The 24,660-nt window shown below is 44.4% G+C and overlaps 2 protein-coding genes across 2 annotated transcripts in view; one reads left to right on the top strand and one right to left on the bottom strand.

Annotated features, from left to right (window-relative positions):
• The window catches only part of macrod2 (mono-ADP ribosylhydrolase 2), a 1,179,663-nt gene extending 1,168,925 nt beyond the window's left edge, over positions 1-10,738 (bottom strand). The window contains exon 1 of the mRNA XM_033026285.1: positions 10,728-10,738. The gene's annotated coding sequence lies outside the window, so the exon portion shown is untranslated. The remainder of the gene's footprint in view (positions 1-10,727) is intronic.
• Positions 1-24,660, top strand: part of sel1l2 (SEL1L2 adaptor subunit of ERAD E3 ligase) — a 53,737-nt gene that overhangs the window by 1,078 nt on the left and 27,999 nt on the right. The window contains exons 3-9 of the mRNA XM_033026423.1: positions 12,176-12,225; positions 15,845-16,013; positions 18,166-18,271; positions 18,577-18,739; positions 20,471-20,524; positions 22,807-22,866; positions 22,964-23,045. Of these exons, the coding sequence (XP_032882314.1) occupies positions 12,176-12,225; positions 15,845-16,013; positions 18,166-18,271; positions 18,577-18,739; positions 20,471-20,524; positions 22,807-22,866; positions 22,964-23,045 (684 nt within the window). The remainder of the gene's footprint in view (positions 1-12,175; positions 12,226-15,844; positions 16,014-18,165; positions 18,272-18,576; positions 18,740-20,470; positions 20,525-22,806; positions 22,867-22,963; positions 23,046-24,660) is intronic.

Here is a 24,660-nt window from a genome sequence, read left to right as displayed (position 1 = left end):
GTAAACGGGTCCTTTTCACAATGGCAGGCAGTGACTAGTGGGGTACCGCAAGGCTCAGTGCTGGGACCCCAGCTATTTACGATATATATTAATGATTTGGACGAGGGAATTGAATGCAACATCTCCAAGTTTACGGATGACACGAAGCTGGGGGGCAGTGTTAGCCAAAGATCATAGAGGAGCAAGATAGACCACTCCTTGAAAAACGCGTAGTATGACGTGTGTGATTGTCGACGCCATTTTATTGAGCATTTTTTTGGGTTTCCCCCATACTGTCATGGCGTCCTCATGTAAATCTTCATCTCACTGCTCCGCTATCAATTGTTCTAATCGTAAATCTAAACGACCCTCTATGATCTTTGGTGTTAGCTGTGAGGAGGATGCTAGGAGGCTGCAAGGTGACTTGGATAGGCTGGGTGAGTGGGAAAATGCATGGCAGATGCAGTATAATGTGGATAAATGTGAGGTTATCCACTTTGGTGGCAAAAACAGGAAAGTAGACTTTTATCTGAATGGTGGCCGATCAGGCAGTGAAGAAGGCGAATGGTATGTTAGCATTCATAGCAAAAGGATTTGAGTATAGGAGCATGGAGGTTCTACTGCAGTTGTACAGGGTCTTGGTGAGACCACACCTGGAGTATTGCGTACAGTTTTGGTCTCCTAATCTGAGGAAAGACATTCTTGCCATAGAGGGAGTACAGAGAAGGTTCACCAGACTGATTCCTGGGATGTCAGGACTTTCATATGAAGAAAGACTGGATAGACTCGGTTTGTACTTGTGGCTAAAGGGATCAGGGGGTATGGAGAGAAGGCAGGTACAGGATACTGAGTTGGATGATCAGCCATGATCATATTGAATGGCGGTGCAGGCTCGAAGGCCCGAATGGCCTACTCCTGCACCTATGTTCTATGTTTCCTGCGGGGCCGGTGAGGCTGTGGCAGAGGGGGCGGCCAATCTGATACAATTATACAATTTATTTGTTTTCATTTGAACCTCATTGAGGTTCAAACGAAATTTGGTTTCTGCAGTCATACACACAAGAAAAAGAACCAAGACACAACACAATTTACACAAACATCTGTTCAGTTTCTTGGTTTTCCATAATATTCCAAATGGAATTTAAATTGGAGGTGGTGGAGGGAAGACTTAAGCCAGAAAGGGTGTTTGGGAAGAAAGAGCTACCTTAAATGTGCTTGCATCTGGTTGGGTAATTATGGTAGGGTGAAGACTATTCCATGCTTTAATTGTGCGGGGGAAGAACGAATTGTACACATTTGTCTTGGTAGCTGGAATCTCAAATTGTATCGAAAGTTTAGTTTTAATTGTCAGCTGTACCGAGCGAGGTACGGTGAAAAGCCCTTTTTTGGCGTGCTATCCAGCAAGGATAGTCCGAGGGACTTGGAAGAAGTTCAATTCACTGTTTAGACTCAAAAAGCTGGAGTAACTCAGCAGGTGTCTATCTTCGGTTTAAACCAGCATCTACAGTTCCTTCCAACAGAATTCATAGTCTACTTTAGTTTATTGTCATGTGAACCGAGGTACAGTGAAAAGCTTTTGGTTGCGTGCTAACCAGGTAGCAGAAAGACAATACGTGATTACATTCAATCCATTTACAATGTATAGATACATGATAAGAGAATGACATTTAGTGCAAGGTTAAGTCAGCAAAGTAGTCTGAGGGACATCAAAGAGGTTCAATTCATTGTTTAGACACAAAAAGATGGATTAACTCAGCGGGTGACTATCTTGAGTTTAAACTAGCATCTGCAGTTCCTTCCTCCAGAATTCATAGTTTAGTTTAGTTTATTGTCACATGTACTGAGGTACAGTGAAAAGCTTTTTGTTGCGTGCTAACCAGTCAGCAGAAAGATTAGACATGATTACAATCAATAGATACATGATAAGGGAATAACATTTAGTGCAAGGTAAAGCCAGCAAAGTGGTGAGGATTGAGAATGTGTGAGTGAACATTTCCACTAGTTTAGTATTTGTTTTGAGATGCAGCGTGGAAACAGGCCCTTCGGCCCACTGCGTTGACTAGCGATCCCTGCACATTAGCACGACCCTACACACTAGGGACAATTTACAATATTTTACTGAAGCCAATTAATTTTTTTTTTAACTGAAGCCAATTAAGAATTCCCGATTGGAGGGGAATCTCCGACCTTGCGGAGGCTCGCAGGTACAGTAAGTACCGTACCTGTAAACACCAGGGAGGCCTTCACGGAGTCCGGAATCAAGGCAGTTGGACAGGTCTCCCAGCAGCAACGGAGCTGGAGGTGCCGACTAAGGGAATTCCCGATCGCAGGGGAATCCCCAACCTCGCGGAGACTCGCAAGTGCTATACCTGTAAACACCGAGGAGGTCTTCATGGAGTACAGAAACGTTTTCGTCGGGCATGACTACAAGTTAGACTGAAGTGTAGAGGACTCCGCCCCCCTCGCCCTACCATCCTACTAGCCAACGTACAGTCACTAGAAAACAAAGTGGAGGACCTAAGGTCAAGGCTGCTTTACTAAACGGAGCTGAGGGAATGCTCTGTGTTCTGTTACACAGAGACATGGCACACCCCCAGCTCCCCAGACTCAGCGATCCAGCCTGAAGGTATCTCCATCCACCGTATGGACCATACACAGGCATCTGGGAAAGGGAGAGGAGGTGGCATCTGCCTCATGGTCAACTCTGCGTGGTGCTCAGACGTGGCAGTTCTGTCTAACTCCTACTCTCCGCACCTGTAACACCTGGCGGTGAAGTGGCACCCCCTTCTACCTACCGAGGGAATTCACCTCCATCATCCTGACAGCGGCCTACAACCCATCCCAGGCAGACGTCCGTCTGGCACTGGAGGAGCTGCACGCTGTGGTCAACAAGCACCAGACCGCTTACCCCGAGGCGTTTACCACAGCCGGGGACTTCAACAAAGCCAACCTGAAGAAATCGCTCCCTAACTTCCAACAACATGTCTCCTGCAGCACCAGAGGATCAAACACCCTTGACCACTGCTACACGACCATCAAAGACGCCTATCGCTCTATCCCTTGCCCTCACTTCGGAAAATCCGACCATTCAGCGGTGCTGCTTCTTCTTGCATACAGGCAGCAACTGAAGAAAGCACCCCCAGAGGTGAGGACTGTACAGAACTGGTCGGGCGAGGCAGAGGAACAACTCCAGGACTGCTTGGTGTCTGTACGCTGGGCAATGTTCAAGGACTCAGCAACGGACCTGAATGAATACGCCACAATGGTTACAGACTTCATAAGGAAATATGTGGAGGACTGCGTTCCAACAAAAACCTTCCGAGTGTTTCCTAACAAGAAGCCTTGGATAAACCATGAGATCCGCATTCTTCGGAAGACCAGATCCCAGGCATTCAGGTCAAATTGGTCAAATCCCTTCCCACCTATGTTCTAGACACCTCAGACACTCTCCGCCGCCTCCACGCATTCCACTCTCTGGGCCCTCACCCCCTCATCTTCACCATGGATGTCCGGTCACTCTACACCTCCATCCCCCACCAGGATGGCCTCGGAGCCCTCCGGTTCTTCCTCGACCAGAGGAGCAACCTATACCCAGCCACTGACACTCTCCTCCGCTTAGCGGAGTTGGTCCTCACCCTCAACAACTTTACATTTGACTCCTCCCATTTCCTCCAAACACAAGGCGTAGCTATGGGCACACGCATGGGCCCCAGCTACGCCTGCCTCTTTGTCGGGTACGTTGAACAATCCTTGTTCAACGTACCAGGGCCCCATCCCCGACCTCTATCTCCGTTACATTGACGACTGCTTTGGGGCCACCTCCTGCACCTACACACAACTGACTGACTTCATCCACTTCACCACCAACTTCCATCCGGCACTCCAATACACCTGGACGATTTCCGACACTTCCCTACCATTCCTTGACCTCACCATCTCCATCGCAGGGGACAGACTCCTGACCGACATACATTACAAACCCACTGACTCACATGGCTATCTGGACTACACGTCTTCCCACCCTGCCCCCTGTAAAGACTCCATCCCCTACTCCCAATTCCTCCGCCTACGCCGCATCTGTTCCCAGGATGAGACATTCCATACCAGGGCATCGGAAATGTCCTCGTTCTTCAGGGAACGGGGATTCCCCTCCGCCACCATAGATGAAGCTCACACCAGGGTCTCATCCATACCCCGTAACACTGCTCTCTCTCCCCATCCCCGCAATCGCAACAAGGGCAGAGTCCCTCTGGTCCTCACCTTTCACCCCACGAGCCGGCAAATACAACACATAATCCTCCGCCATTTCCGCCACCTCCAACGTGACCCCACCACTCGCCACATCTTCCCATCTCACCCCATGTCTGCCTTCCGCAAAGACCGCTCCCTCCGCAACTCCCTCGTCAATTCTTCCCTTCCCTCCCGCACCACCCCCTCCCCGGGCACTTTCCGTTGCAACCGCAAGAAATGCAACACCTGTCCCTTCACCTCCCCCCTCGACTCCATTCAAGGACCCAAGCAGTCGTTCCAGGTGCGACAAAGGTTCACCTGTATCTCCTCCAACCTCATCTACTGCATCCGCTGCTCTAGATGTCAGCTGATTTACATCGGGGAGACTAAGCGGAGGTTGGGCGATCGTTTCGCCGAACACCTCCGCTCAGTCCGCAATAACCTACCTGAACTCCCGGTGGCTCAGCACTTCAACTCCCCCTCCCATTCCCAATCCGACCTCTCTGTCCTGGGTCTCCTCCATTGCCAGAGTGAGCAACAGCGGAAATTGGAGGAACAGCACCTCATATTCCGCCTGGGGACCTTGCGTCCGGATGGCATTAACATTGAATTCTCCCAATTTTACTAGCCCTTGCTGTCTCCTCCCCTTCCTTAACCCTCTAGCTGTCCCCTCCCACCTTCCCATCCACCCGCCCACGGGCTCCTCCTCCTCCTCCCCCTTTTCCTTCCTTCTCCCCCCCCCCCCACCCCCCATCAGTCTGAGGAAGGGTTTCGGCCCGAAACGTCGCCTATTTCCTTCGCTCCATAGATGCTGCTGCACCCGCTGAGTTTCTCCAGCAATTTTGTGTACCTCCGGGCATTCAGGTCTGGCGATGCAGAGGTCTATAAGAAGTCCAGATACGACCTTGGTAAATCCATCAAAAAGGCCAAAAGGGACTTCTGCTCTCAGCTGGAGGATGAGACGGATGTTCGGTAACTGTGGCAGGGCTTGAATGCCATTGCCTCCTACAAGGCGAAATCAGGAGGCAGCTCAAACGACAGCGAAGCATCACTCCCTGACGAGCTCAATGCGTTCTATCGTATCGTATGTCATCTATCTATTTTCTATACTATTACTAAAACTATCATTTTGTCATTGCTTTTTTTTTAAATTTGCGCAAAATTATCGATAGGATTTTTTCGCCACCTTACCGTTCTCCTCTACTACAACCCACCAAGTTTTGTTCCGATCGGTGGAATTATACAAAAGTTATGGTTTAAAAAATCGTGAGATCAGCAGATTGGTCTTCACGCCTGTCAGTTACCATGAAGGTAACGCCCCTTCTGGCACCCGCTGGAGAATAAAGCCCCGGAGGCGGGTCTGAGTCCGCAAGTAGTCCTGATTGAGTCCTCAAGGGTAGAGTCGGAAAAGCCGGCTGTGTGGAGTCGGAAAAGCCAGCTGTGTGGAGTCAGAAAAGCCGGCTGTGTGGAGTTGTAAAAGCCGGCTGAGTGGAGTCAGGAAAGCCGCTGTGTGGAGTCGGGAAAGTCGCTGTGTGGGGTCAGGAGGTGCTGTGTGGGGTCAGGAGGTGCTGTGTGGAGTCAGGAAGTGCTGTGTGGAGTCAGGAAGTGCTGTGTGGTGCCGTGGCCGGTGACCGCAGTGGAGTCACTCCACCTCCCCTCCCCCCACACCCCCTCTTCTCCCCTCTTCGACCTCCCCACACACCCCCCTTTCCCCCTCCCCCTCACACCCCTATTCCTCCCCACACACCCACACCCCCCTTTACCCCTCCACTGTTCAAGTTCAAGTGAGTTTATTGTCATGTGTCCCTGTATAGGACAATGAAATTCTTGCTTTGCTTAAGCACACAGAAAATAGTAGGCATTTACTACAAAACAGATAAATATGTCCATATACCATGATATAAATATATACACACATGAATAAATAAACTGGTAGTGCAAATAACAGAAAGTGGTTGCTAATAATCAGAGTTTTGTCCGAGCCAGGTTTAATAGCCTGATGGCTGAGGGGAAGTAGCTATTCCTGAACCTGGTTGTTGCAGTCTTCAGGCTCCTGTACCTTCTACCTGAAGGTAGCAGGGAGATGAGTGTGTGGCCAGGATGGTGTGGGTCTTTGATGATACTGCCAGCCTCCACCCACCACCACCACCCCCTACACCACCCCACACCCCACCCCCCCACACCACCCAACCTACCCCACACCACCCCAACCCCCCACACCACCCCAACCCCCCACGCTCCCCCATCCCACCCCACCGCCCCCCCCCACACCACTCCACCCTCCCCACACCACCCCCTCCACAACACCCCACCGCACACGCCACACACCACCCCCTCCCCACACCACCACCCCTCCCGCCTCCTCTCTCACACCAGCCCCCCTCTCCCACACCACCCTCTCCCTCCCACCCCCCTCTCTCTCCCCCACCACCCCCCTCTCTCCCACACCACCACCCCTCCCCCACACCACACCCCTCTCTCTCCCACACCCCCTCTCTCTCCCACACCACCACCCCGTCCCCCACACCACCCCCCTCATCCCACACCACCCCCCCTCTCTCCCCCACCACCCCCCTCTCTCCCACACCACCACCCCTCCCCACACCACACCCCTCTCCCCACACCACCCCCCTCTCTCCCACACCACCACCCGTCCCCCACACCACCCCCCTCTCCCACACCACCCCCCCCTCTCTCCCCCACCACCCCCCTCTCTCCCACACCACCACCCCTCCCCCACACCACCCCCCTCTCCCACACCACCCCCCTCTCTCCCACACCACCACCTGTCCCCCACACCACACCCCTCTCCCACACCATCCCCCTCTCCCACACCTAAACTAAAAATTGTCAGAGGGCTTTTTTATTAGTTAGGGCATCACAAACTGCAGAACCTGCAGAAATGGAGAAATAGCCAAGGAGCGACAGAAGGAAATTAACTTTCACAAATATGAGGTCTTGCTTTTTAGTAAGTTGAACCAGGACACGACTTACACAGAGAGTGTTGTACAATTGAGAGAACTAGGGGTACAAGTACGTAATTCCCTGAAGGTAGTGATACAGGTAGACAGGGTGGTGAAGAACGCATTTGGCATGCTTGGCTTCATCCAATCCAATCCAATCCAACTTTATTTGTTAAGCACTTTAAAACAACCAATGTTGACCAAAGTGCTGTACAGAAGAATAAACAAGACATCATAAACAGACAACATAACAGCTCACATGAGGCGCAAAAATTACATATGAAATACAACAATAAATTAAAAGACATAAAACATGAGTAAAAATAATAGCCACGCAATAAAAGCAATCAAAATAAGAAATTAAATCAAGTAAATAAAGTCGACATCTTACTGGGTATCAAAGGCCACGGAGAAGAGATGGGTTTTAAGAAGTGATTTAAAAACAGACAGAGAAGAGGCCTGTTTAATGTGGAGAGGCAGATCGTTCTATAATTTGGGTGCCGACACAGCAAAGGCACGGTCCCCTCTGAGCTTCAGCTTAGTTTTAGGCCCACTCAGGAACAGCTGATTATCTGACCTGAGAGAGCGGGCGGGTGTATAAGGGTGTAGAAGCTCAGATAGATAGGGCGGGGCAAGACCATTCAGGGATTTAAAAGCAAATAAAATAATTTTAAAATGGATCCTAAACTGAATAGGCAACCAGTGGAGTGAGGCTAAAATGTGCGAAATGTGCTCATGTTTACGTGTGCCAGGTCAGGGCACTCAGTATAGGAGTTAGGACATCATGTTACAAGTCATTGGTGAGACTGCACTTGGAGTATTGTGCTCAGCTTTGGTTGCCCAGCCAGAGGAAGGATGTCACTAATAGGAATACTTTATTGTCACACTAGACTGGGACCCGTTGGGAATAGGGGGTGTAGGGGAAGAGGGGGGGTGTGGGGGAGGGAGGGGAGATGTGGCGGAGGGAGGGGGTTGTGGGGGAGGGGAGGTGTGGTGGAAGGGGCGGTGTGGCGGAGGGAGGGGGTGTTGGGGAGGGCGGGCTGGGGGAGGGGTGTGGGAGAGTGGTGTGTGGGGTGGGGTGTGTGGGGGAGGGGGTGGGGGGATTGTGGGAGAGGGGGGAATTGTGTGGGAGGGGGCGTGTGGGGGAGGGGGAACCTTCAAAACCTTTATAACTTTTGTACTATTTCACCAATTGGAACAAAACTTATTTGACGCAGCAGAGGAGAATGGTGAGTAAGATGGCAAAAAATTGTGGCGCTATGGGGGATCGTTTTGCGCAAATTTAATTACAATGCAGACAGGAAGTGGTCAAGATGAGAGTTTTAGTAATATATAGATAGATGTAACTAAGCACAGTGAGATTCTTTGCTTGCATACACAATGTATACAAATAGCAGCCACCTACGGCGCTGAGAGACAATACATGATTACAGTCGAACAATCCACAGTGTACAGATGGTGAAGGTACAGATAGAAAGGTTGACAAGGATGATTAGTTCATTTTATTTTCACGTGTATCTATGTACAGTGCGTGCTATCCAGTCAGTGGAAAGACTATGATTACAACCAAGCCATCCACAGTGCACAGATACAGGATAAAGGGAATAACGTACATTGTAAGATAAAGTCCGATTAAAGATAGTTTGAGAATCTCCACTGACGTAGATGGTACCACTAGCAGGGCATGAGTTATAAGGAAGGATTGCAAAGGCTGGGACATCATTCCCTGCATTTTGGGAGCTTGAGGGATGATCTTACCAAGATTTATAAAATCACGAGGAGCATTGACAAGGTAGTGGTTGTAGTCTTTTTCTCAGAGTATATAAGAGTCTAAAACTTGAGCACATAATTTAAGGTGAGGGAGAAAAATTGTAAAAGGGTGTGAAGAGAAACTTTACACACAGAGGGTGGTGGGTATATGGAACAAACTACAGAGGAAGCTGCAGAGGTGAATACAGGATAGAGGGCCCACTCGCATTTGGTATCACCTTCAAATTCAAAGTCTAAATCATTAATTTAGATTGTGATGAAATCCATCGTTCACCTTTATCCATTGAGATTAGCAACCCTTTACTCTAACTTTTTACAATCTTTCTTGAAGCCAGCTAGCAATCCAGTCTGAAAAAGTGTCTAGACACAAATCGTCACCTATTCCTTTTTTCCAGAGATGCTGCCCAACCCGCTGAGTTACTCCAGCATTTTGTGTCTATTTTCAGTGTAATCCAGCGTCTGCAGTTCCTTCCTACACAATTTAAATCTGCTACATGTCAACTGACTCTGCCTTCTCCAACCTCGTTTATCAGTCTATCATGGGGCACCTGATTGCAAGGCTTTTGAATAAAATTACAATTACTACATTGCCATTGTCCACTCTCTCTGCTAATTTTTCTAAACAATGTTCAGGGTTGGTCAATCATGACTTTCCCTTTTGAATTCCATGCTGACTATTTATTCTTATACTTTTCCTTTCTAGATGTTCATCTATACTCTAGCGATGTAATTTACCTACCACCGGGGAGAAACTAATGGGTCTGTTAACTGGACATTTTCTATTCCCCTCTTTATAAATATAGGAATTATCTTAGCTATTTGCCAATTCTCTGCCACTCCAGCTTTTTGCATACTGCGGATACATAAGAGGGGAGGAGGGAACAATGAAAGAAGGGTTGGAGGAGGTTACAGATGTCAGTAGGCTAGGTTCACCTGCATCTCCTCCAAACTCATCTATTGCATCCGCTGCTCTAGATGTCAGCTGATCTACATCGGTGGGACCAAGCGTAGGCTTGGCGATCGCTTCGCCGAACACCTCCGCTCGGTCCGCTTTAACCAACCTGATCTCCCTGTGGCTCAGCACCTCAACTCCCCCTCCCATTCCAAATCTGACCTTTCTGTCCTGGGCCTCCTCCATGGCCAGAGTGAGCACCACCGGAAATTGGAGGAGCAGCACCTCATATTTCGCTTGGGCAGTTTGCACCCTAGCGGCATAAACGTTGACTTCTCCAATTTCCGGTAGCCCTTGCTGTCTCCTCCCCTTCTCAGCTCTCCCTCAGCCCTCGGGCTCCTCCTCTTCCTTTCTACTTTCTTCTCCCCGCCCCCCCCACCCTACATCAGTCTGAAGAAGGGTTTTGACCCGAAACTTTGCCTATTTCCTTCGCTCCATAGATGCTGCTGCACCCGCTGAGTTTCTCCAGCACTTTTGTCAACCTTCTTATGTTTTTTTCATGGTTTGTCCGTTCGCCCGTTTTGAGCTGAATGAGGCGGAGCCTGCACCTGCAGCCGCACCCAGCACTGACGACCTGGCACTCACTGTGCCACTCACTGTGAGTACGGAGGACGTCAGAAGAACACTCCGCAGGGTCAACCCCAGGAAGGATGCTGGCCCAGATGGCATCCCAGGGAGAGTATTGCGGGACTGTGCAGACCAGTTAGCTGAGGTTTTTAGCGACATCTTTAACCTCTCTCTATCAACGTGCACTGTCCCTAAATGCTTTAAGACTGCTACCATCGTGCCTGTACCCAAAAAAACATCCATTACCAGCTTGAATGACTATAGACCTGTTGCTCTCACTTCAACGGTGTATGAAGTGTTTTGAACGGCTGGTCCTGGCCTACATTAAGTCCTCACTCCCATCCACCCTGAATCAGCATCAGTTTGCATATAGAGCTAATAGGTCAACGGAGGATGCCATCAACATAGCTCTACATTCTGCACTGACACATCTGGAGCGTCCTGGCTCATATGTGAGGATGTTATTTGTAGATTTTAGTTCTGCATTTAATACAATCATCCCCAGCAGAATGATGGACAAACTGTCTGATCTGGGTGTTAATGCAAACACATGCGGATGGATTAAGGACTTTTTAACAGACCGCCCACAGACTGTCAGGATGGGGTCCAATTACTCCCCAGTCCTGACGCTCAGCACAGGAGCGCCACAAGGTTGTGTGCTGAGTCCCATCTTGTATACAATATACACTTATGACTGCATACCAACACACAGTACAAACAGGATCATCAAGTTTGCGGACGACACGACTGTGGTGGGACTGATAAACAACAACGACGAGTCTGCCTACAGGGATGAAGTCCAAAAACTGACTGTCTGGTGTACCAAAAACAACCTGGTACTCAACCCATCAAAGACAAAATAACTGGTCGTTGACTTCAGGAGGAAGAGGAGAGAGGAACCTGCTCCCTTATACATCAAAGGAGACATGGTGGAGAGAGTCACTGGCTTTAAGTTCCTGGGAATAAACATCTCCCAGGACCTCAAATGGCAAATGAACACCGTCACTCTCGTGAAGAAGTCACATCAGCGGCTGTATTTCCTGAGGTCTCTGCGGAGAGCAAACGTCTCACAGCCGCTGCTGCTGTCCTTCTACCGATGCGCCGTGGAAAGTATCCTCTCCTATGGAATCCTGGTGTGGTTTGCTAGCTGTACTGTGGCTGAGAGGAGGGCGCTGCAGGGAATTATAAAAACTGCACAGAGCATTACAAACGCTCAACTGCCCTCCTTGGATGATATATATAGGGCCCGATGCTTGCGCCGGGCCACAAATATCAAGCAGGACACATCCCACCCTGCCAACCACCTTTTCACTCTGCTACCCTCTGGGAGGCGATTCAGGTCTCTGAAGGCTCGCACCGGTAGACTAAAAAATAGTTTCTACCCATGTGCGATAAAAGAGCTTAATTCCAACAGAATGTAATTCCAAGAAATGCCGCCGAATTCTTTTTAATTCTTTTTAAATACTTATTTATTATTTTACTAATAAGTGTACATATGTGTCAATGGTTGTCGTGTTTGTATTTTTTTTTTTTTTAACCGGAGGAGATGTAATGGAATTTCGTTGCACAGTATTGTGCAATGATAATAAACGTATTCATTCATTCATTATTTAATATTGTCGCAAAGATCTTACAATACGTTTAAATTACAAAATCCTGTCAGTGAGAATTGAATGGAAAAAAAAACAATATTTAATTATAATTTTGTTTATAGATACAGACAACAATGTTACACAAGAGCAAAACAATCAAACTGAAAAGGAGGTGAGACATCTCAAGTATACCTTTAAATGAATTGTTATCATAATGTCAAATTTTCTGTTGGTAAATAAATGTACATTTTTTGGTGATGCAAGGTTTAAAATACGGTATCGTTTTCAGCATCTTATTTAAAAAAGGCTATTCAGTTTCAGTTTAGTTTATTGTCACATGTATCGAGGTACAGTGAAAAGATTTTGTTGCGTGCTAACCAGTCAGCAGAAAGATAAACAATACCTAATTACAATCGTTTAAGAAGGAACTGCGGATGCTGGAAAAATCGAAGGTAGATAAAAATGCCGGAGAAACTCAGCAGGTGAGGCAGCATCTATGGAGCGAAGGAAAAGGTGACGTTTTGGGTCGAGACCCTTCTTCAGAAGAAGCAGTCCAGTCTGAAGAAAGGTCTCGACCCGAAACGTCAACTTTTCCTTCGCTCCATAGATGCTGCCTCATCTGCTGAGTTTTTGCAGCATTTGTGTCTACCTAATTATAATCGAGCCATTTACAGTGAGTGTGTAGAGTTGAAGTGTTGTGCGGTAGGAATAAAGATTTAATTGTAAATTGTAATATGAGTTTATAGATCTGCTTCTGTGGCTCGCACACAAATAGTCGCCAATGTTTGGCGCCATCTTGGAAGCCTCTGGCCTTGATGTCAAGATATTCTTGTGCCAAATATTTTTAGAGGGAATAACATTCTTCCAGAAGTCTAGATTATAACACACTGAATTCCATCAAAGAAAATTAAACAAAAATTGAATTAATTGATGTAATGTGTAATGTGGACTGTGAAGTCAGAACAAAGTAGTCTACAAAATTAATAAGCCCCAAACGAAATCAGAGATCAGAAGAATATTTTTGAATGACATAGATATGAAAACAACTACAAGCAAAAGCATTCAAGACATATTATAAAATTAGGTGAGCAGAGTATAGAGACAGAAAATTGATTTAGTGAACTCAAAATACAAATTGTGATAAAGAACTGTGAGTGGAAGTAGATCTTAAATAATATTTTTGATAGAATGGAAGAATAAAAGTGCAAAGCCTACAACCTGACCTGTAAATTTTGGAGAAGAAGCCATTTAAAAAAATAAAATGAAAATAAAAATTTTCGGGCTGCGCGGTGGAGCAGCGGTAGAGTTGCCTTACAGTGCCAGAGACCAAGGTTCAATCCTGACTATAGGTGCTATCTGTATGTTCTCTCTATGACCTACATGGGTTTTTCTCTGGGAACTCTGGTTTCCTCCCACACTCGAAAGACATCCAGGTTTGTAGGCTACTTGGCTTGGTAGAATTGTAAATCGTCCCTAATGTATGAAGGATAGTGTTAGTGTTAGTATACAAGGATCACAGGTCAGTGAGTACCTCATGGGCTGAAGGATCTGTATCCGTGCTGTATCTCTAAACTAAACTAATTAAAGCTAATCATGAAATATATATTGATAAGGTTAAATTAAAGAAAACTGTTTGAGAGAGAAACTAAAATGTTTATCTTTTAGGCAATCATTCAAACCAAAACGTTGTACATATCCCCGTCTTGTACTAACTAAGAAGATAAATGCTTGCTACCCCCATATCAGTCTGAAGAAGGGTCTCGACCCGAAATGTCACCTATTCCATCACTCCATAGATGCTGCCTCACCCGCTGAGTTCCTCCAGCATGTTTGTCTACCTTCGATTTTTCCAGCATCTGCAATTCTCTCTTAAACATAACAGAGCCAAATGGTGATTATTGAGAAATAAATCAGTGGAAATATTTGCAAATGGAGCAACATAAGATAGGAATAGCTCAAAGGGTTGGGGTTCTGACTGCACAAATATTTATCAATATTTGGACAAATTGTGAAAGTGGTGTCTGAAAATAAAGCATTTGTTATGCTTGGTTTCATCAAGAGAGGTGTAAAGAACATAAACAAAAGATAACAAGAGGAAATTGAGATATGGAGGAGGATGTAAGGATGCTCCAACGTGATTTTGAAAAGTTGGGCAAGTGCATGGCACATGAATGAGTGTGAAAGAAAGAAAGGGTCTGAAGAAGGGTCTCGACCTGAAACGTCACCTATTCATTGGCTCCGTAGATGCTGCCTCACCTGCTGAGTTTCTGCAGCATTTTTGTCTACCATGAATAAGTGTGAGATGTCTCACAAGGCCTTGGTGAGACCCAATGTGGAATTACGTGTGTAGCTTTGGCCTCCTTATGCCAGGAAAGATGTTTATGCCTTGGAAGAAATCCAATTACGTTTTACAATTTTAATTTCCGACAGCATTTATGTTGTGTTTACACATAGGGTGCTTTAGACTTGTGGTCACTGAAGTTTTGAGATACAGCGCGAAAACAATAACCTCGTCCTCAACTCCAAGAAGACGAAGGAAATTATTGTTGACTTCAGGAAGAACAGAGAGGGCAGACACACCCCCATCCATATAAACGGGACTGAGGTGGAGCGCGTCTCCAACTACAAATTCCTCGGGGTACACATCTTGGAGGATCTGTCCTGGTCCCTCAATACCTCCAAACTGATCAAAAAGGCGCAGCCGCGCATTTACTTCCTGAGGAGGCTCAAGAAAGCTCACCTGTCCCCCCAGATCCTGACCAACTTTTACCGCTGTACCATCGAAAGCATCCTGACCACCTGCTAACGGTATGGTACAGCAGTTGCACCGCAGCGGATAGGAAGGCACTACAACAGGTGGTGAAAACTGCTCAGCACATCATCGGTGCCCCGCTCCCTGCCATGGATGCTCTCCACCGAAAACGGTGTCTGAGACGGGCCAGGAAGATCATCAAGGACCCCTCTCACCCTAACCATGGACTGTTTGCCCTCCTCCCATCAGGGAGGCGGTACAGGAGCCTCAGGTCTCGAACTAGCAGGATGAGGAACAGCTTTTTCAACAACACACTTACATTGCTGAACTCGGAGTCCCGTCGCTAGATATCTTTGGTCTCTCCATCCACATTGTTAACCAGTACTCGTCTTACTCTAATGTATGCTTGTTCTGTTTTTTTATTTTTTTTTTATTTTATTCCTATCTTGCACTATGACTATGAGCAGACGCTAAACTGCACTTCGGTGTACCTATACTTGTATCTGTGCAATGACAATAAAGTTGAATTGAATTGAATTGAATTGAAAACAGGCCCTTCGGCCCACCGAGTCCGTGCCAATCAGCGATTACCGCCTAAACTAGCATTATCTTACACACCAGTGACAATGTAACATTTTACCGAAGGTAATTAACCTACAAACCTGTACATCTTTAGAGTGTGGGACGAAACCTGAGCACCCAGAGAAAACCCACGTGGTCACAGGGAGAACGTACAAACTCAGTACGAGCATCACCCATTGTCAGGATCTAACCCGGCCTCTGGAGCTGTAAGGCAGCAACTCTACCTTGCCGCCCCGATTTTTATAAAGAATCAAAGGGGATCTCATGGAAATCTTTCAGATTCCAAAAGTACCAGACAGACCAGTTGCAGGAAGGTTGCTCCCGATAGTTTAAAAAGTCCAGAATTACAAAATGGTTTTGGGAACATAATTTGTTAAGATGTTTGTTAAGATAGTCAAGATGTTTCTAAATATCTTGGAATGTATTGCAACTCAATCCAAACGATCTTCCATTTTAGGATGTGGAAAGTGAGGATGACAATTTATCTTTGGAGCCAGAGGAACTAAAGAGATATCAAGTGAACGTTGAGTTAAAAGGTGAGCCAGCGTTGGCTCAAAATGGACAGCCTGCAGCCATTGCTGAAGAGGTTGGAAACAATGCCAAGATATTACCAGAGGCAAACACAGGTAGTTCTGCTATAATGTGTTAGTTGCTACCTATCCTAAGAAAGTTCACCATTTGAGAGTCCTTCTTGCTGCTGCTAATTTTGATCAAATTTTGTTTTTCTTTAGTTTAGAGATACAGCGCGGAAGCAGGTCCTTCGGCCCACCGAGTCTGCGATCCCAGCGCATTAACACTACCCTACACATACTAAGAACAATTTTACATTTATAACCAAGCCAATTAACCTACAAACTTGTACGTCTTTACGTTTTTGGAGTGAGGGAGGAAACCGAAGATCTGGAGATAACTCACGCAGGTCACGGGGAGAACTTACAAACTCTGTACTGACAAGCACACATAGTCAGGGTCGAACCTGGGTCTCTGGCGCTGTAAGGCAGTAGCTCTACCGCTGCGTCACCGTGCCGCCCTTATACAGTTGTCCTTGTCTTTGCTCCTCTGACATTCTCGATCATGCGATATTGGAAGAGAACTAGTTCCTAAGGAACCTTGTGTTATAAAAACAATTGTATCATTGGAGTTATGGTCTGGAGGATTAGGGACTAGAGAGTTTCAGACTCACAATAAGTTATTTTTCCCACAGGATTTTCAAAAGTCCCTGACTATCTGTGGTCTGAACAAGAGTCTCGACCTGAAACGTCACCCATTCCTTCTCTCCAGAGATGCTGCCTGCCCCGTTGAGTTACTCCAGCTTTTTGTGTCTATCAATAAACCAGCATCTTAAGTTCCTTCTTGCACACTTTTTTTTCAAAAATAAAGATATTTTCTCCAGCACAACATAGGAAAGAGCAGGAGCCAATGTTTTAACCTGAAAATGTACCCCTGATTGTTCGCACTAAACATGCTTTAATGGGAGACCACACTTTTCCCTCCACCTGTAAAAAGGCAGTGAGACAGCAATATCAGTGACACATACCACCTTGGCCATACGCTTATTTTATTCCTGCCATCGGGAAAAGGACATAGGAGCCTGAAAACTGTAATGCCCAGGTTCAGGAACAGCTACTTCCCCACAGCCATCAGGCTATTAAACACTACAACCTCCATTTTCCTGCACTCAAAGGTCAGGCACTGAGGTTAGGATGAGTTTTGTTCTGATATATTGCCCAATGTTGAACAGTTTTCCATTTGTTATCAAGAACAGTTCCATCCATCAAGAAATTTGTTGAAAGTGGCGGTGCAAGGAAAGAAATTGAGAAAAGAATCATTGGTCACAAATGATTGAGGTATAATTGCCCTATGTACCAGCAACGATCAATGAAATTCTAATTTGCTGCAGCGTGCTACAGCTCCATCCAAGACCGCAAGAAATTGAAGTGAATTGTGGATGCAGCGCAGACCATCACACAAACCAACCTCCCTTCTATTGACTCCATTTATACCTCACGCTGCCTCGGCAAGACCAGCAGCATAATCAAGGACCAGTCGCACCCTGTCCACTCACTCTTCTCCCCTCACCCAACAGGCAAAAGGTACAGAAGTGTGAAAACGCACACCACCAGATTCGGGGACAGTTTCTTCCCAGCTGTTATCAGGCAACTGAATCGCCCTACCACAACCAGAGAGCAGTGCTGAACTACAATTTACCTCATTGGTAACCCTCTGACTATCCTTGATCAGATTTTGCTGGCTTTAACTTGCACTAAACGTTATTCCCTTATCATGTGTCTGTACACTGTAAAATGGATCGACTGTAATTACTGTATGTATTGTCTTTCTGCTGACTGGATAGCACGCAACAAAAGCTTTTCACTGTACATGTGACAATAAACTAAACTAAAATTTAACAGACCCATTAACACAATTACACAAATAAAAATGTCAATCATTATAATACAGTAAATTAACCATCAGTAATACCTGATAACTATAATAGTGAAAAACAAGCGGAGCTGGCTCGAAGGGCCAAATGACCTCCTCCTGCACCTATTTTCTATGTAACCATAGTGCAGCCAAAAAACAAAGCCCACAGAAGATTAATGTTGCTGGAATAATGGTTAGTGTTGTGCAGTGTTCAAAAGCCTGATGGTTATTGGGAAGAAGCCAATCTTGATCCTGGGGATCTCAGTTTTGGTAAATAAACAGTATAATTAACTGTTTGCTAAGTATTAAAATTGACTTTAATATTGACTACGTGTAATATTTTGAGTACAACAGCTCAGCAGGAAACTGTGAAAAGCAAAGAAGAACAGGAGATTGAAGATTTATATAACAATGGCACCAAAATCTTGAAGCGGTCCAGAGATAAGAATTTAAGAAAGGAGTGAGTACAAATAAAAGACATGGTGGTTACAATTTCCGTGCTGTATGACTCTATGTGCAAGACCTTATACAATTAGCTAGTTTTACTTGATACAACAGTAAACTCTTTTTTAAAAGTGAAACCTCCTATGGCAGTCCTCTGACTTCTTTAGTAGACCTTGTAACCTGAACAAAGTCATAAATATTTCAACTTCATGCTGCCCTCTGTGATGATCATATAATAAAGAACTAACTATGTATGTCTTTGGAGACCGTTGGCAAGCCACATTTTCTGCTGTAACGCCTATTGTTATGATTTCTACACAGAGGTTATAAACTACTGGTGAAAGCAGCAGATTTGGGAAGCACGAAAGCCATGGAGCGAATAGCCTATGCCCTATTGTTCGGTGATCAATTACCCCAGAACGTTACGGCAGCGAGAGATCTCTTTGACGCCTTAGCAGAGAATGGCTCCCACAAAGCCCAAACTGTGAGTTGCTTGAAAATAGACTGAGAAACATAGAAAATAGGTGCAGGAGTAGGCCATTCGGCCCTTCAAGCCAGCACCGCCATTCAATATGATCATGGCTGAGCATGCAAAATCAGTACCCCCTTCCTGCTTTTTCCCCATATCCCTTGATCCCGTTAGCCCTAAGAGCTAGTGTTTAAGAAGGAACTGCAGATGCTGGAAAATCGAAGGTAGACAAAAGTGCTGGAGAAACTCAGCGGGTGCAACCTTAGAAATTAAGTCTTTCAGAACCGGGTGAGAGGTGGGTAAAGATATGAAGGAGGCATATCCTTTTCAATTTCTTTTTCTTTTCTCTTTCCTATTCTTTTTCTTTTTGCTTAATTCACATCACCGCTGCTTCTTTTTTTTCGAGCAAAACAATACTTTCTCTCTCTATATTTCTTGCTTTTCTTACCTTTTTTTTCTACTATTAAATTTAAAATAAGAAGTTGTACATGAAATGTAATATGTTATTCATGTCTTATATTATTATTATTGTACATCACTTCTAATTAAAATATTTTTAAAAAATAAATAAACTCAGCGGGTGCAGCAGCATCTATGGAGCGAAGGAAATAGGCAACGTTTCGGGCCGAAACGTTGCCTATTTCCTTCGCTCCATAGATGCTGCTGCAACCGCTGAGTTTCTCCAGCACTTTTGTCTACCTAGCCCTAAGAGCTATATCCAACTCTCTCTCTATAACTTAACACAAAATGAACATGGTTGTCATTTCTCTCTTGCCGAATATAAAATTGAAATACCTTTTGAAGGACATTCCAGTATCTACAATAGCTTTATCAAACATGGGTCTTCAAAGTGACTTTGATTCAAATAATTGATGTTGCAATAAAAAATAACCTGGTTGTCCCTCATAAAGCAAAATAATCTTCTCCAGAATTTAAAGTTGGGATTTAATTTAATCTTTCCTATTTGTCATTTTCCAATGGTGGGTCAAAGATGGCGTTTTATATTTTTCCGTCGTTTAAATTTTTTTTTCTCTCTCCTTCAATACAAATTTTCCCGAGCACAAAGACAGTTAATGTTTCAGACATCCCGCTAATGGCACTGCAATTAACCCACAAGGTGTTAGGCAAGAGGAGGAACATATTAAAATGCCCTCCAACATTTTTATATTCCCTTCATTTGACATTGTTCCAACCCACCTTCAAATTGGCTGAGAGTACCCTCTATTTGCAAAGTCCAAAAACTGAAGCACATTACCTGGATCAGTAAACAAATTAATTATTAAAAAATATTATCTTCTTCACATGAAAGACTTTTTACTGGTAAAAGTTTTAAATAAATTATTCAGAATTCAGAGGGCGGTGGAGGCAGGTTCTCTGGATGCTTTCAAGAGAGAGCTAGATAGGGCTCTTAAAGATAGCGGAGTCAGGGGATAAGGGGAGAAGGCAGGAACGGATGATCAGCCATGATCACATTAAATGGCGGTGCTGGCTCGAAGAGCCGAATGGCCTACTCCTGCACCTATTGTCTATTGTCTAATATTTGTACTTTAGATTGAATGAGATTTGATATACATGATTTCATTATTGTTCTTAAATTAGCCTTATTTTCATTTCTTAAAAAATATATGTAAATGCCATATTTTCAAATGGATGAAAAGCTGTGAAATGTATATTACATTGGCAATCAACTAGTATTTTTATATAATTGAAAGTTATATTTATGGAGTTTTTTGATGTGTTTATCAGGCCTTAGGATTTATGTATGCCACTGGTATTGGTGGGAGCTACAACCAACCTAAGGTAAGAAGATACTTGTCCAGACCCTTAATCATTATTCCAATAACAGCATGTCAGTCATTGCCTTTTTTGATACAAAGGTTTCAATAAGCTGATGGTGAATTAAATTGTTGTTTGACTGGAGTTTGGCTTCTGAATTGACCTTGGCATCACGGCAATATGTGCCACCAAATGATATTGAAGTCATTCATCTCTATTCAGGTTCTCAACACACACAAAAAAAGAAGAAATATTCCTTTCTTTCCCACCCCACTTCCCATTACAATCAGCCTGAAAGACCTGAAATGTCACCTATCCATATTACTCAGATATGCTGCATTATTCCAACACTTTGCAGTTCCACGTTTCCACATGAAATTTTGCAGCAGACTTAAGCATCACAATTTCATTAAAGCAACTAAAATGATCAGAAACCTATTTTGTGGTTTCAAAATAGTGTAACAAAATAATTGGGCAAGAATGGATAAATAGATCTTCAACTCAGTTTAAAAGTCCACAAAAAAGTGAATCAATGCATTAACATTCTTGGAAATGCAAGCAATCCCATGTGCAAGTATAGAGAAGCAGCCTAAGATAATTATTATCCTCTGTGGCTCAGAGAGTAATACAGAGACCTCGAGGTTAGGTTCCAGGGGAAACCAAAAGTATTTTGTGGATATTTCGGACTAGTGCATATGCGTTATGTTGCTCAGTGTGGGCAAGTGTGGGCTGAAGGGCCTGTTTCCACGCTGTATCATTCTATGACGGGTGTCAGAGGGTATGGGGAGAAGGCACGAGAATGGGGTTAGGAGGGAGAGATTGTTCAGCCATAATTGAATGGCGGAGGAGACTTGATGGGCCGAATGGCCTAATTCTGCTCCTATCACTTATGATCTAATGATGAATGGCGGTGCTGGCTCGAAGGGCCAAATGGCGTACTCCTGCACCTATTGTCTATTGTCTAATCCAAAAGGTGTCACTTAAACAGAATGGATGTAGGATACAGTCAAAGTTGGGAGAGAGAGAATTAGTTTATATATTTAGGTCATAAGGTCATAAGTGATATTCGGTCCATCAAGTCTACTCTGCCATTCAATCATGGCTGATCTATTTCTCCCTCCCAACCCCATTCTTCTGCCTTCTCCCCATAACCCCTGACACCTGTACTCATCAAGATTCTATCTATCTCTGTCTTAAAAATATCGACTGACTTGGCCTCCACAGTCTTCTGTGGCAAAGGATTCCACAGATTCATCATCCTCTGACTAAATAAAAATGTTCTCATCCCCTTCCTAAAAGAATTTCCATGAATTCTGAGGCTGTGATCTCTAGTCCTAAACTCTCCCACTAGTGGAAACATTCTCTCCACATCCACTCTATCCAAGCCTTTCATTATTATGTATGTTTCAATGAGGTCACCCCTCATTCTTCTAAACTGCAGCTAGAACCGACCCGGTGTCGACAAACACTCATCATAGGTTAACCCACTCATTCCGGGGATCATTCTTTTAAACGTCCTCTGGACCCTCTCCAGAGCCAGCATATCCTTCCTCAGATACGGTGCCCAAATTTACTCACAGTACTCCAAATGCAGCCTGACCAGCGCCTTATGGAACCTCAGCATTACATCCCTGTTTATGTACACAATTCCTCTTGAAATAAATGCTAGCATTGAGTTTAGTTTCTTTACTATCGATTCGACTTGTAGATTAACTTTCTGGGAATCCTGCACCAGCACTCCCAAGTCCCTTTGCACCTCCAATTTCTGGATTCTCCCCGTTTTGAAAATAGTCTACGCCTTTATTCCTACTTTATTCTTACTGCCAAAATTCATGACTCCACACTTTGCTACACTATATTCCATCTGCCACTTCTCTGCCCACTCTCCTAACCTGTCCAAGTCCTTCTGCAGTGTCCTTGCTTTCTCTACACTACCTGCCCTTCCACCTATTTTCGTATCATCCGCAAACTTGGCCACAAAGCCATCAATCCCCTCGTCCAAATCATTTGACTGGTCATAACACTCGCCTGCATTCAATCATCTATATTTTGTGTTAAGACCCGAATGCACTTAGCACTAGATTATCAAGCATTTACTTAAATCAACGCAATGCAAAATGACAGATGTTTTCAATGTCACCTCTATAAAGTATGCTAGAGTTATTACGATTCAAATGAGTGACTGAATACTAGGCTGCTAATGAGTCTCTCCCCATGAAATAGTTGAACTAATTGCATTACAATTAATTTGTTAGCACTGAAGCTAGTTAAGACACAGTACTAATTTTGTTACAAATATTTTCCAGGCCCTGGTGTATTACACATTTGCTGCACTGGGTGGAAACTTTGTGGCACATATGATTTTGGTAGGCGTTTAATCCTTTAATTTAAGTTTTATTAAGTCATGTTGAATGATCAATAGGCTGTATTTTTAAGTGTCATTAATCATCTCTGTTTTAACAGGGCTACAGGTATCTTAATGGGATTAATCTTCCACAGCATTGTGAAGCAGCTCTCGTTCATTACAGAACTGCAGCAAAATATGGTAGTTATAGTATTGATATATATATTTATAGTACAGAATCAGCCGATCAGTTCAACAGATCCATGCCAATACTTAGACACAAGCCAGTTCTCTAAATTACTTTTCAATTTGCAAAGAGTAAATGCCATAGACAATGTGGACGCCAAGTCAATGGCTATTTTTAAGGCAGAGATAGATAGATCTTGATTAGTACGGGTGTCAGGAGTTATGGGGATAAGGCAGGAGAATTGGGTAAAGAGGGAAAGAAACATCAGCCATGATTGAATGGCGGCGTAGACGATGAGTTAATGTCCTAATTCTGCTCCTATCACTTATAAACTTATGAATATTGATTATCCTTGAAGAAATATTTTATCAGAAAGAATATATTGAGGTAATTTTCAGAATTCTTATCCTGCAATAATGTGGAAGCTGATGAATATATTTCTAAACTTTGGAAAAGATAATGCATTTACTAGTTATGTGATGTGGTATGGTTTGAAATAGGTGGGAAAGTTACCCAAGAACACTAATGAGAGGAAGCGTTAAGAAGCTGTCAATGCAGAAAGCAAAACAAACTTCACTTGGCATAGATCTGTAGAACCACTGCATATGATACACTTGAAAAGTGTACGTCAGGAATTATTTCTGTTGGCTTTATTTATGACATAATTACATTTGATGTCTTAATATTTTTAAGGAACATGAGAGAACCATCTGGAAGGGCTTGACATATATTTTAGTTTATGGATCAATAAGAAAATACCCATAAATCATGATAATTGTTTTCCATCTTTATATCGATCTTTCCCTAACGGAGTTTGCAATGGTAAAGTAGCGTTGGAGCTCAAATCCATTTAGTGATTAGTAATCCAATTGATTTTGAATTTTGCTTCTTTATTTAACTAAATCCTGGTGACTTTATTCCAATTTTTTAAATGGAAATACAATCATATCAAGATGATCACCGTCGATGCAGATAAAAATGCTGGAGAAACTCAGCGGGTGAGGCAGCATCTATGGAGCGAAGGAATAGATGACGTTTCGGAAGAAGACCCTTCTTCAGACTGAGTCACAGTGAAAATGCAAACAATAACAGGCAAAACAAACTAAAAGCAGGAATAAGGTTCAAAGAAACATATGGGCCTGTAAATAAAAGAGAATATGGGGATCATAACAACCCACAGACTGGATAGTTTTGAAGAAGGGTCGCGATCAGAAACATCGCTTATCATGTTCTCCAGAGATGCTGCCTGACCCACTGAGTAACTCCAGCGTTTTGTGTCTTGTTTTTGAGTAGTTCTAGTTATGCATAAAGAATAATTTAGGGGCAGTTCACAGAATCACATGTATGTGTTTCAACCAGATAAATCAACATTTTTGTAACATACAAACATACCAGGGCTGGACATTTGAATTTTGTATTCCAGATATAATTGTGGTCTGAATTATTTAGGGCCAGCACAATGGCACAGCTGGTAATGCTGCTGCCTCACGGCGCAAGAGACACGGCTTTGATCCGACATCGGTTGCTGTCCTTGTGGAGTTTGCATCCCTCCCTGTGAACGCGCGGATTTCCTCCGGGTGCTCCGGTTTCCTCCCACATCCCAAATACATGGGGGAGTTTGTACGTTAA

Source organism: Amblyraja radiata, chromosome 8 (genome assembly GCF_010909765.2).
Source record: "Amblyraja radiata isolate CabotCenter1 chromosome 8, sAmbRad1.1.pri, whole genome shotgun sequence".
Lineage (NCBI taxonomy): Eukaryota > Metazoa > Chordata > Chondrichthyes > Rajiformes > Rajidae > Amblyraja > Amblyraja radiata.
Note: the sequence above shows the minus strand (reverse complement) of the source record. Positions and strands in the feature narration are given on the sequence as shown.